The following is a 14,080-nucleotide window of genomic DNA, read 5'->3' as shown; positions in this document are numbered from 1 at the left end:
ACTTGTTTCTTAAACAATACAGAACAGTGTAGAACAATGTACTGTGCTGGTTATGGATGGATATAGATAAGATTACATTGCATGTTTTCAGCATCACTGTCTGTACAAAGTAGCAACGTAATGATTCTCTACATCAGATCATACATTGTTTTCCAGATATATTTAGTATCCAGATGGATGAGTTATAGTTTTATGAAGGGGGGCAGATGTCGTGTAGGCTGTAGACATGCTTTCTAATACTGTAAGTTTAGGCATTTTAACATGTGAGTCTATGGTGATTGGCTCACTTTTGGAATCACCCTCATATGGCCTTTAGAAGTACTACAGCTTTTGGCTTATCATTTTCTTTATTCGCTTTTAACTCCAGAGGTTCTCGGCTGTATAAAATATGGGCCTAACTTCTGGGTCTGAAATTTGAAGGCATCTGAGAAGTACCTTAGACCTGCATTCTTTTTTATGACCACCAGGGGGCGATAGCTATAATTGCAAAAAGAACTTGCAAGCTTCACTTCTCTAAATATGTTCCTGATATTTTATGGTGTAAATTTTTATTCTAAGCATCAGAGATGATTATCCAGGACATACTCATTGGCTATCAAAGACATTAACCACTGAGAGTGCAGTACAGTCAGCTCTGCCCTTTGTTGGTCGCAGCCACTTTCAAAAGATGAGGATAGTAGATATAGAGATGCCAGTCTTGGGGTTTCAGTATATGACTTCAGAAACCAATGTATGATGGTCACATCACACCCCTAAAAGTGATATGTTGTAGCTGTATTTGTTTTTATTTATTTGGCCTTGGTCTAAATAGTTAATACTGAAATTAATCTAGTGGAATGACTTTTATTGGCTGTGAATGCGTCTAATAGAAAATGTTGGAGTGGCAGGAAAGTCAAATATTGACTGTGTTGGTATTGATCCAGTATGTCTGATTGTTTCAAGTTAAATAATATACTTGTTTTTCTTTCCTGCAGGGACATCATGATCACACATTTTGAACCGTCCATCTCGTACGAAGGCTTGTATGGGGAGGTGAAGGACATGTGCTCCATGGACAACGACCAGCTCTTCACCATGAAGTGGATTGATGAGGAAGGTACGTTTCTAATCAGACTGCTGCCTCCACCTTAAGGTGAACAGCCATCAAAGCTGGGGCTTTTTCACAAATTAACTTATGGAAAAACAACCATTATAGAAATATGATTTAGGAACCACCAGTTGAATTTGGCAGCATATGATGAGCGCAGGCTCACATCAGCACATATGTCATTACCACTGCATTCCATTACCATTGCATACGTCTTGTCAGTCCAGATGTATGCAGGCTGATTCAGTCCTTTGTCAGCGAGTTATTTGGCAGAAGTCATTGTGTCATAGGAAAGATGGAGATGGAACCATCAGATCATTCCACTCAGGAGAAGGTTGGCCTGCTCAAACTCATTAGACTCAGATCAGCTCCCACTGATAGCCACCCACGTAAAGTCGCTGGAGTCATTAGTCTGTGTGAGGCAGAAAAGCTGCTTGATGTTGTTACTACGTACTCTGTGCTTGCTGTCTCTCCTCCTGCCCCCAAAGTGCACACCGTGAACTCAGGTCATCGTCGCTATAATTACAGAATAGACCTGGAGTTTGTCTGTATGTCTGCCTGCTGCTGATGTGTGTTTTTAAAAATACTCAACTTCAGACACTCAGTTTTCCTATAAACAAAATATAGTACTGAGTTAGTTTAAGTCTTTAATCCATAAAAACGACATCTAACAACCTCCCCTTGTACCCTTAATTTCAAAACTCTGTGAATTACTTTCAGACAGTTTAATATGGCCATGGCACTTTATACTCAATGGTTACGATAGTCTTTTTCACCATTGTACGTGAAAAACTTGCGATACATCGTGTATATTGGATATATCACCCAGACCTACCTGAAATATGATAAAAACTGCTCAGTTCAGAAAAGAACGCCAAGGGTTACTCCTAGTGGGCTTCAGAAGTTAAGGTGACTTCTGTATGTAGGTGGCTTTTCTTGTAAACACAAAAATGGCTTCTTAACAATTACACCTAAACCAGTAGGCTGATCTTCAGATAAAGAGTTGAGAGCCAGCAACCTGAATAAATCATTTTGGGCTTTGGGAAATTGTGTTTATAACAAATGACTCATTTGTCAATCCAGTGAAGCAGTAATGAAAATATTTTAATTGCAGCCATAAATATCAAGGGCGCTCCTTACATACACTGTACAAGACATGCTTGAATAAGCTTAAACAATTAAATCTTTCAATATCACAAAGCATTTTAATACGTCACCTTTTTGTCCATGAACTTGAAAAGCAGAAAATTCTTCACTATGTTTTAAAGCCCAGATTAGTTAAAATTTTCAGGAAACATGATAAACCTGATGAACACATAAAAAAAAAAAACCCCAACAACCCCATAATAAACCTGCTAAACAAAGTGTCACTTCTGTCCTCTTCCTGAAACCAAAACTTTGTCTGTACTGATTAAACCAGACTGTCACGTTTACCTTTGACACAGTAGTTGCTGCAGTCCACCCACTAATTCAACATCCACCTCCAGCAGTTTGTGCAAATTTAAAATGATACAATGTGTCATAGTTTCCATTCCTGTGCTATTTATACTATCAGCATTTTAAAAAAATATTTTTTTTATGGTGATCGGTCGGGTCGAGCGGTAAGAGCAGAATTGAGCGTCGCCTTGCCCAGCCTCCTCACGAGTGACCCTGGACTTTTCCTGTAAATGATGAGGAAGTAATTAGATCTGTGTTTGAGTGGCATTTTAATTATTGATCACTGCACAAATAGGCATGTACAATTAAAAATAAAAATGTTCGAAATGGCATCATCGACGTCTGCTCACACCCACACACTTTCAGTGTTTACTTAAAAGTTCATGTGTTGCGTTTTGTATCACACCTACGATTAGACTGAATTTTTTTGTATTTTAAATGTCAAACTGCCCCGCTGTTTCGTTCACCTTTAACTCTTACAGCCTTTTGCACCGTTTACTGGAAATACAGTTTACCTACCTCTTAATTGTCCTTTGCAGCTGCTTCCCTTGTTGTTCTGTGTAAAAAAAAAAATTAAAAAAAAAAAAAAAAAAAAAATTAGCATCCACTTTGTGGATTTTCCTACGGCCACATCTTAAATGCCGTGGTTTCCTTTTTATATTTCTAAGCAGGCTTTAATATTTGCATCTGGAAAATGAAATGCTGATATTTTTGAAAGAACAAAGGAGAGGGGGCTTTCAGACACACCTATTAACTAATTAAATTCCAGTAACAATTTTGGCTTCCACTAATTATTAAAACAAGATCATTGTGATGAGACAATAAATGTGCTAATTTTTGCCCCTTCATAAACATTTTTGTCTCTTAATAAAACACCAGATTTACTCCCTGCCAGACTATAGCAGGGTTATTTTGTAAAATTAGAAAAAGAAATCCACTTAAATGTGCAAAATCTACAAAAACCTTTTTGATGGCTCGGGAGATTGAGATTGGCTTTATGTGTCTCTGTGTTTCTAATCTCTATTGCTAGTATCTATTCTAGAAACATAGGAAAAAAGGTGTACATTATGTACTCTACACCGTAATTTTAATCTTTCTTTCTTTCTAAAGAGGAAGCTCATTGAAACTCAATAAATGTTGTTTTTCTTTCTGCAAGTAGTTTTACTGCAAAGGAAGTAAAAATATTCTCTTGTCCTCCCACGTGTGATTACTCCCAGTAACTTTGGTTTCTTGTGTTCATGTAAATGTGGTGAATGACATCTGGTCTCTCCTCCGCTGCTAGGTGACCCCTGCACTGTATCGTCGCAACTGGAACTGGAGGAAGCTCTGCGTCTCTATGAACTCAACAAAGACTCAGAGCTCATTATCCATGGTGAGCCTTTCTGCTTTTCACACAAGTCCTTTTTTCCCTCTTTTTTCGGTTACATCTACACTTTCAGCGTGTGTTCCTGTATGCTGCTGTTAGAAATGTGTTAATTCAGACCAGTTCTGTAATAACTCTAAGAAAAGCCTGTTATTGTTGAGTCTTTGCTTTCCCAGTGGTCCACTCACCTCCCTGTTGGGCTTTTTTATAACAAGCCAAACTAGCAGCATTACTGTTTGTTCCATTTCTGGTCATTAAGCTACAGTAGAACAGCCCTCAGGCCTGGATCGTGGCTGACAGCCAGTACCAACACAGACTGCCACAATTTGACTTATTAGTAGTTAATGTCCTCCTTCATAATCAGGCTCTCCTGCTTTTACAGAGTGAAAAGCGTCAGTCCTTAATGTTGTTTTTAGTTTATAATTACAAGCACCTTAGGCACAAGACAACAGAATTACCTTTTTTTATTGTGAGCCTGTGTTCACTGCAATAATAGATCCTAATATATTTAGATTTTTTTCTTGTCAGAATGAAAAACATTTCCTTGCTTTACTCATTTATCTGCAAGCAATATCATTTTTTTTTCTTTTTAGCATTTCAGAGTTTTTAATGATTTAGATATAAAAACATCAAAATAGACTATGGGACTTGAAAGACACTGACAAAGTGATTTTGCACAATAAGTTACTGTGTAATATTCGTTTGCCAAAGATCTAGTACACACTATCCATATCAAGTTATGTTGTCTTTGGATATGAATTCACAGAAACCTCCCACGTTTTTACAAAAAAGCCTTGCAAACATCTTCTGACAAGCAGCAGTGTTCATTATTTGTTAATTTTCAGTGTTGGAGTTTGAGATGCTTTCCTATTTTCAAGCTGGGTGGGGTGATCTTCGAAGAGCCAGCCACCCACCACATCGGCCGATGTGATCTATTTGCTGATAGATTGGCATTTGTAACAACCAGTAAAAGGAAAATTAAAGTAAAAGGTAAAAATGAGACAGAAGAAACACCCGTCAACCATGTTATGAGTATTGATGTTGTGTAGTTTGCGATCTCCACCTTCCCTGTTGGAAACAACCAGCATGCATGCAGAGTCGGGTGGAGCATAAATGAGTAATCGATGACTTGTTGTGATAATAAAATAACATTAATTTTAAAGTGTATGATCCTATTTTCTATTTTAAGGACTTATAAATAACAACACGTAACAAATGTTAGAAAAATCTGTTTAGTGCATCTCTGAGGAAAAAATATTATATGTGTCTGCAATAAAAATCCCATATCAAACAGGCTGTAGTCATGGCTACAACACATTTCTATGAGAACTATTATTTTTTGCAGCACATAATAAAGAAAAAAAAATTCATATAGTTTGTCCAGCAGAGCATGCCTGACTGCAGACAGTGTTTGACAGTAAAGTGATAATGTTAATTAAATTTACTAGTGCAACTGCAATGCTTAAAACCGACATAACAAACAGTCAACCTAAACATCTGTCCGGTGGCTTGTAGTTTTCTTTCTTTCTTTCTTTTCTTTTTGCTTTTTATGCATCAGTAATCATGTACATTTCTGCTTATGTCTGATCACAGATGGCTAAATAATGCATACAACAAAAAGGCATCCACACATATGTTTAATGTGCCGCTGAACTGTGAAACAGCATTACTTCTGCTGCTGACGACTGTTTATGGGCCCCGCAGCTAATTCACCGTCTAAGCTTAATCTGTTTGACATAGACACAACCTCATGAGTCCAGGCTGAAGGGAGATGGTTGCATATGTGGGTAGATTTGATTGGCAGGCTGTGTGTGTTTGAGTATAAAACCTGGGGCTGTGGATAATGTAAAGATTTAATATAATCAGAGGTGGTGGGTCAAGAGTGCAGCAGATTCAAGTGTGATGACTGAAAGAGGATGAGTGAGACATGAAGGGGGATGTTTAGGAGAGGAAGTGAGGGCTCCGTGAGGGGCCACCAGGTCTGCTTGTTAACGAGCTCTTTGGCTGTAGCCCACGCCTCGTCTCTGACTCACGCTGCTCCCAGTCTAACTCGAGCGCTCTGCTGTCGACTTTGATAAAAATTGTCTTTTCCCAGTTTGTGTAGTATCATACACAAATACACATCATACACACCTGAAAAGAAGTTTACCTTTTGCTACAGGTTCACCGTGACGATGATAGAAATGTCTGACTTTAACACTGTCTAAAGTTAGTCATCCTTTTTCTTTCCAGTGTTCCCCTGTGTACCAGAGAAACCTGGCATGCCTTGTCCGGGAGAAGACAGTGAGTTGAACCTTTTCTTTCTTTATTTTTACCTCATTTTTAGCAGCTGAACAATCCTGCATTTAACTTGTATTTCAAATCTATCACACACCAAGGAAACCTTAAAACGGCACAGTGGTGTAATGGAGACTGTTCAATGTCTGGGTCCAAGTAAGGACGCTTAACGAGTCTGTGCAGAGAAACAGAAGTTTGTAAAAGCATAGAAACGAAGTACTGTTGCAGAAAATAAATTATCATTTGAATATGATGTGTGCACAAATTATTGTCTCCTGAGGACAGGAAGTCATGTTTGAGTAACCTCGGTGTACAGTGAAATGTCTGTAGGTTTATCCAAGTGAAAATACAGCACAACAGTTACATAACTGAAAATTAAAAGCAATAACATGCGTGCAGGAGATGGGATGTCCTTACTGCATAAATATACTTTCATCCAAAGCAGAATGATCCCTGTGGTGATTTGATTTAGATTTTATACCGGATGCCATAACCCTCCGATATATCCAAGCTTGGGCTCAGGACTAGGAGAAAGCTTATGACCTCTAAGACTGGGTTTGTGTCTCCTTCCAGTCTGCTTTGCATGTAAGGCAAATGGGTTAACTGCTACACCATAGAGCCACTCTGTTTTTCTATAATTTAGAAACACATCCACCTCCATTACAAACAATGTGATTCAATGGCTGCCTATGAAGCTGTGAGACAGTGTCAGGCTCAGACTACATGATATTTTTGTCTGTTACCATGGTCACTGTGTGAGATTAGGTGATTATACACTCATAAAATCCTTCCTTTTCATCACCAAGAGACATGACAGACTACACGTTCCTCTCATAGGTGTAGTCCTACCGCAGAACGCGCCATAATGAGGCTCTGCCACTTTTTTCCAGAGTGAAGAAGTGGAATATTCACACTGAATAATGTGGTTCAAATTCACTGAAGTTTATTTCATGCAGGAGAGCCAGTAAAGACACATTGATGGTTAAAAGTCATAAGAGATGCCGACTGATTCACAGCTTTGACTCAACATGCAAGAAATGAATTCAATGTTTTTACCTGTTTAAAAATCAAAGAGAGAGTATCGAACCACATTTATAAACTTTAACTCAAACAGTTTTAGCACTTTTCAGCAAACAAGATTACACAGAAAATCCACAAAACGTTGCAGAAAGTGTTGTGATGGTGGTGTTTCAAATATGGTTGTGAATTTAGAAAGTTTACATTTTTGTCCGATCACACTAAAAATGCATAGAAACCACACGTGTGAAGCTGGATGCTTTCCCCCCCCCCCCCCCCCCTCCCTCCACAGAGTCAATATATCGCCGTGGAGCTCGACGCTGGAGAAAGCTTTACTATGCCAGCGGTCACGCCTTTCAGGCCAAACGCTTCAACAGGGTGAGACGTAATGAATTGTGTAGTTCTCTGCGCTGCTATGCCTATTTTTAAGTGTTTTTTTGTTTTCGATCATCTAACGTGCTTTAATTCAACAGCAGTTCACCAGTAACAATCAAAATACATACTGTTTAGAGGAGCTTTGTGAGTTTCATGTGGTTGCTGGTAGGTAGCATAACAACAGCAGTGACTCCAGACATGCTTGCAAACGTATGGGACGGGTTGGACTATCATATGGACGTATGCCGTGTCCAGAGGGGGGCACATTGAGCACAACCATGTATTTTAAAATTACTGCAATCTTCCATGTAATTGTGTCATTCTTTTTGATACATCCTTTATTTTCCTTCTGTTTTGTACATTAGTGTCTAAATATTGCAATGGCTTAATGGAAGTTTTAAACCTCAGTGATTTTAAAGTAGTAAGGGGGTTGATTCTAGACGAGCAGACGCGTTCATGTTTCAGAAGTCATTGTTGTCTCTGTGCCACTCTTTGGATTATTCTGTGTACTTGATTATGATAATGATTTTTGCTCCTCTCGCCCACCCGAGCAGCGAGCCCACTGCGCCATCTGTACAGACCGAATCTGGGGTCTGGGAAGACAAGGCTACAAATGCATCAACTGCAAGCTGCTGGTTCACAAGAAGTGCCATAAACTGGCGACAGTAGAGTGCGGCAGACCGATGATCCATGTGAGATCTGTTACCATCAATTAATCAAATACACACTGAACGTTTGTCTCTGTGCTGATTGTACTTTAATGATGGATGTTATTCTGTAGGATCCAATGATGCCCAGCACACAGCCGAGTCAGCTAGACCCACATGAACAACCAGGTAACACACACATTTAAATCATTTAAAGTTTTAAAGCACAGTTTTCTCTGTTAATTTACATAATATAATCTGTGAAATTAGCCTCAGAGGCTCAGTTATGTAAGACGGCTCCACAGTGCGTTCGTGCGTTATCACTGATGACTGACGGCATCACCTCTGGGCATTGGGCAGGTTAAGTTGGGTTATGTTAGGTTGCGCCTGTTAGAGTAGCACTATCCACCCAACTCGGTTATGAGTGGAGATGCAATATGAAACTATAAATGTTATAATGTGATCATGTTAATTTAATGCATCAATGGTAGGGCTCTGCAATTAACCGAAATTTAATTTCGGCTCCAGCTGCGACTTGCAGTAATTTTGAAAATAAGACTGCTGAGATAAAACAATTTTTCTTTAGATTTTTTTTTAGTTTTTTTTTTTTTTTTTTTTTAAAGCAGTACCACCCCCAACCACCCGAACACACACATGCGCGAACATGCACCCACGCACAGGCTGTATTAGCTCAGGTAGAGACTAGGTTTGAAGCACACTACCAAACAGTAAATGCCTGTTGTTTCAGAATTTGAGGTATGTGATAAATAATCTTAACACTCACTAGATTTAAAGTAATTATTATTTTTACCACAGTTCAGTGGTCCCGTAAGAGCACCCTGTATTCCAGTGAGTGCAGCAACACACCCTAAGACAGCACTTGTACTCCACCAGAAGCACTGCAGGGCATTTCAGAAGCATCCCAAAAATGTCTTTCTGCTCTGCGTCATGAAAGATGTACACAGAGTCAGTTTTTGATTAAGCCTGTGTGCAAATTAGCACGAGGGGAAGTCAGTTTGGTTTTGTTTTTAAAATAAAAGACCTCATGCAGACTAAGACCTGATTTAGAGTTCTGTGTAGTCTTTGTTGAGCCTACGATGTAGCCTTAGTAAGTGACCGGCGTCGTCGGCATTTACACATACTGGTGTATTACATGTCGTGTGGGTGTGTCCCCAGTGTTTTATATGTGGTGCTAGCCAAATAAAATACTAGGGCTTTTCCCCCTCCTGGATCCCCACTCTTTGTGGTAGTCAGGTTTTTCCGGGGGCAAATGCATTCATTTAATTCTTTGGACATTCTCTCACATCAATCCTGATAGTTTCAGCAGTCTTCATCTAGGAATTTGCTGAGTTTTGTGAGTCTTTATATTGATGCCATGGTTATTATTCTTTATACTAGGGTGATGATTTTTTTTCTTTCATTGATAAATTTAAAAACTGCGGTGAAATGAACAGGAGAAATCAACAATCCTGAGCAGGTCAGTCACAATAGTTGCGGGCTAAGTTGACCCAACGTTACAGAAGGTTAATTTTAATCTTAATTTCCCACTGAAGCATAAATCAAACACGCCACAGACTCGCACCATGTGTAATCCCGGGGATTAGGAACAAAATGTGGAGCTGATTTTGAGTGCCCATTATTTTATTGCCAGTGTTTAGATAACACCGAACTCAGCAAGGAGCTTGTGCAGGGCTTGACCACCTGGACTACACCTTGATCAGCTGATTTTGCGAGCTTACCAGCAGCTCCAGATTTAGGTGCAGTCGAGTGGTTGAGAACTTTGAAAGAGGTTAGGATCATTGTTTGCTGTTAGAGGGGCACCTAAAGCTCAGTGTGCCATTATTGAAGTGCAGATGTCCTTGCTTTACTGATATTGTGGCTTGATTAACATTAAAATAATTTATAAGGTGTAAAGGCATACTTTCCTACTTATGTATTCACAAAATGGTCTGGTTTTGTTGTATTGCTAAACAAGGGTCAATACAAACTGGCTGTTTTCTTTTCGAACCAAGGAGAGAGAAATTGCTCTGGTGCTGCAGAGCTGTGAACAAAGCGTGTGACTGTCTCTCACCTATTTTCTCTCATCTCTCCCATTTTCCTTTTTCCTCTCCTGCCTCCCCCTCACCTTCTGTCTGTCTGTCACTCTGTCTGTCACTCCCCCCCCCCCCCTTTCGCAGGCCCTCAGAATAAAGACTCCAGAGAAAGCTTGACTTACGATGGAGAAGAAAAAGAGGTGAGAGAGAAATCTTTTCAAACACTCTTGATACGTGACTCGTAATCTGTCAACCTGTCACGCTGACTAGATGGATATATGTATATTTAGATGCTGTTTGGTGCTGTTTGGGTGAGAGGGAGAAAGATCATCTGTAATTGGAAGCAGGTTTTCATCTGTGAGGATTTGGGCGATCCTTCTTTCACCTGCTGTGCATGCTGGATGCAGAGAGCGTGGAGACGTAGGCACCCGTGTAGTGGTGTTGGTATTGATTTCCTTTGGTAGAGCTAATAAAGTAACCTTTTATCACAGCTCTTAACACCAGAGGCTGATTAATGGCCAGGGATGCAGTTTGGAGGTTGGTAGGGAGGATTGTTGGATGAGGCAGGAGAGCTGGAAATGGATAAAGACTGAATTGAGTTGGACGCCGATAGACTGAGATAAAAGAGAGCAGGCCGAATGATGTTATCTTCAGCTCCATGTCTGACTCTGGGGATGGGGTTGTCACGTGAAGGGATGTTAGATAGATAGGTAGTCGAAATGGTTCACTACAGGATAGATTACAAGAGAGCAGAGAAGGCGGGCGAGGAAACGGTGAAGGTGGGAGTCATGTTTACAGAGAAGGAGGACTATAATACAGCCAGGGCCTGATCTAATGGTAGCATCATGATGGTATTAAATCGAGACAAGAAAGTCATTACTAAGATTTATTGCCTAAAAGTGGTGCTGGGAGCTTTTTTAATATCATTTACAAAATCACCCAAAGGAAATCACACTCGTGCTCAAACCAACTCATCAGCTCTGTCAATAGTTCAGTGAAAAAAATTATCTTGAGAAAGTCAGAGCCAAAACGATGCGTGATTAATCGGCTCCGAGTTGAATTCATTATGTTTTTGTTATGATAGTATTTCGTGCTCGGCCCCATCACTGGGGTTCCTTTTTTTTTTTTTTTATATTGCACCTCGTAGGCACGGAGTAGCAGAGACACAGGGAAATCGACTTCCAGTCTGGGCCTGGCCGACTTTGACCTGCTGCGGGTGATCGGCAGAGGTAGCTACGCCAAGGTGCTGCTGGTACAGCTGAAAAAGACGGAGCGCATCTATGCCATGAAGGTCGTCAAGAAGGAGCTGGTCAACGATGACGAGGTAAATCAGAAGAGGTGTAAAGACTGCTGATGCCTGACATGCTTACCAGACATATAAAATCACCTTTAATAAAGGCAAAGAAAGAAATCAAAGAAATCTGGATGAAATCTGATGAAATGGAGCATTTTTGTACTTGTGTATCAAGGGCGATCTATTATATTCTTTTTAAGATCCATATTTTTATTGTTTGGAGTCGCTAGAATAGCTTTGTATGATTCAGTTCAAAATATTTGGTTTATGCTATACGAGACTCCCTCAGATCATCCTCTGTCTCAAATTAACAGAACTGTACCGTAAATATGAGAAAAGGTGGGCAGAGTAAAATGGAGATGGCCCGTCAGAATCTAGTAATAGATCCATGTCCTGATCTAGACCGCAATCCACCTGTTGGTGAACTAGGATTTAGAGCATCTGAAGCCTGAGCTTTTGGCTCACAGGATCTTCTTACACATATGGTGATTATTAGAAACTGTTGTAGCAATGTCCATGTTTAATATAGGGCAGAATATAAGAGTTCATAATAAAGGCTTCTTAAAGTGTGTAATTTCCACCAAAATTGGGTGATTTTTGTTGTCCTATGCAGTGGTTTGAAACACATTTTTACACAACATCATGGAAAATGATTATTTGAACCAGTGTTTTTGCTCCTTTCTGTGTAGGCATATGTAAAGAGGACGCAGTAAGGCCCTTTTAACAGCTGCCGCTAATGATCTTCTGTTTTAGTTGCTCATTATTTTTTGTCTTTGATTAACTGTTTACACAGTAAAATGTTTGAAAAACAAGAAATTGACAGCAAAGTTTCTTAATTTACTAAAGTGGGACCTTCGGATTGTTTGTTTTGACTGTTCAGAAGTCCAAGATCCAGAGTGTTTCAGTTTTTAATGCTCACATGGAAGGATTTTCAAGCACAAAGTGGCTTTTTGTTCTTAATGGCCTTGAATGCCAGTAATTATCGAAATAGGTGCAATTATTTTCAGTCAAAACATTATTAATAGTTGACTAATCACTTGAGATTTTAATGTTCTCTTACTGACTCTTTAATAGATAATCAACTGACTCGATATTTTACTGTTTTTGACTTATTCAGACCAGCAAACTCCAGAGGTCTAAAGCTGTATATCTGCGAGGATGGTGCCACTGTCACTAAAGTCCATACAGTGTGACAAGACACCAGGACTCGCTCTGTGAGGTTAATTAATAATGAAGCAATCAGTCTCCTGTCAGTCTAATTAATATGACTAGAACAATCAATGGGAGCTGTTATTGCTAACACGCTGATTGGTGTCATGTGATCCAGCATCGCTCTTATGTATCCCTTAATACTCAGAGTTAGAAAGACTGGCGGCTTCGAAGAGGTCAGAACGTGCAGATAAACTATCACGTCATGGAAAATTGATCTCCGTGAACACATGTAGCAGCACAGCCGGTGGCAGCGGGAGTAGTTGGCCTTGATTAGGCGCACTTAGCGTGATTGACAGATTGACAAGTGCTTCTCGATCAGTGGCAAAGTGTTGTGCCGTCCCTGCCCTGTCAGCGTGAGCAGCATCCGTGTCTAGACATATTATCATCCAGCTACCGATAGAGGCCAGCCCCCGCTTCTACTGGCTCAGCCGTTTTCCCCCACCGCTGTCCACCTTACACACAAGTAACTCTCAGGCTTTGTAGGATGGTCGATGGAGCCCTGTGCTTATTCAGCTTTTAGTTAGCTCACAAACATCCCTTGATTGACATTTGGGTGTTTCTTTGTGTGTTTTTGTTCCAGGACATCGACTGGGTTCAAACAGAAAAGCATGTCTTCGAGCAGGCCTCTAATCATCCCTTCCTGGTCGGCCTTCACTCCTGTTTCCAGACAGAAAGCAGGTGAGCTTTTCTATTGCACGAGTCGTGATTATTATTAGTATTATTATTAATTTATTTATTTCACTAGGCTTTGGAAAAATCCTCTGTATATAAGAGCTACACCAATTTACAATTACCAATTTACAGGTCTGAGGAGGGACTGCTGCCTGAATCAGGTTGTTCTGGTCATTTATTCAGATTTTAATTTAAGTTACAGTTTTTCTTTCTTCTGATTATCAAACAAAGTGATTGAGAAAGCAGTCAGTGGGATATAAATCCAGAGCATACCTTTCCTTAAATTTTACCGTCCCAAATGAAATGAATCTAAAGACCCAGATTTCTTGCTACATTTACATATTTCTAAATTTTCTAAATAAAGCTTCACAAATGCATTGCATGGCTTCTCGCAGAATTGCACTGTGCTTGTGGCAGTATTGGAGCCAGGGTGCAAAAAGAGGGACACCACACTTTCTTAAATACATTAATAAATATCATTAAATATCCCCATAAGAGTTGGACAATCAGCTGTCTTTCAACTGAGTTCCTCATCACCACGACAAACATGGTGAACCAGCCGTCCATTTGCTGCAGGTTCTAGTTTTCTGCAGGACTTCTGTCACCAGCAGCATTACACCACGATGGCGTTAGAATTTCTGAAGATTAGGCTTTTTGGGGATTGGT

The 14,080-nt window shown here is 39.9% G+C and overlaps 1 protein-coding gene across 1 annotated transcript in view; it reads left to right on the top strand.

Moving 5' to 3' along the window:
- prkci (protein kinase C, iota) overlaps positions 1-14,080 on the top strand; it is a 43,569-nt gene that overhangs the window by 13,094 nt on the left and 16,395 nt on the right. Inside the window, exons 2-10 of the mRNA XM_084911848.1 lie at positions 975-1,096; positions 3,807-3,896; positions 6,120-6,170; positions 7,474-7,559; positions 8,111-8,248; positions 8,338-8,392; positions 10,381-10,436; positions 11,384-11,560; positions 13,323-13,420. Coding sequence (XP_084767974.1) covers positions 975-1,096; positions 3,807-3,896; positions 6,120-6,170; positions 7,474-7,559; positions 8,111-8,248; positions 8,338-8,392; positions 10,381-10,436; positions 11,384-11,560; positions 13,323-13,420 — 873 coding nt within the window. The remainder of the gene's footprint in view (positions 1-974; positions 1,097-3,806; positions 3,897-6,119; positions 6,171-7,473; positions 7,560-8,110; positions 8,249-8,337; positions 8,393-10,380; positions 10,437-11,383; positions 11,561-13,322; positions 13,421-14,080) is intronic.

This window comes from Perissodus microlepis, chromosome 18 (assembly GCF_051167445.1).
Source record: "Perissodus microlepis isolate ML-2025 ecotype Zambia chromosome 18, ASM5116744v1, whole genome shotgun sequence".
Taxonomy (NCBI): Eukaryota; Metazoa; Chordata; class Actinopteri; order Cichliformes; family Cichlidae; genus Perissodus; species Perissodus microlepis.
This window is presented reverse-complemented; position numbering and strand designations above follow the sequence as displayed.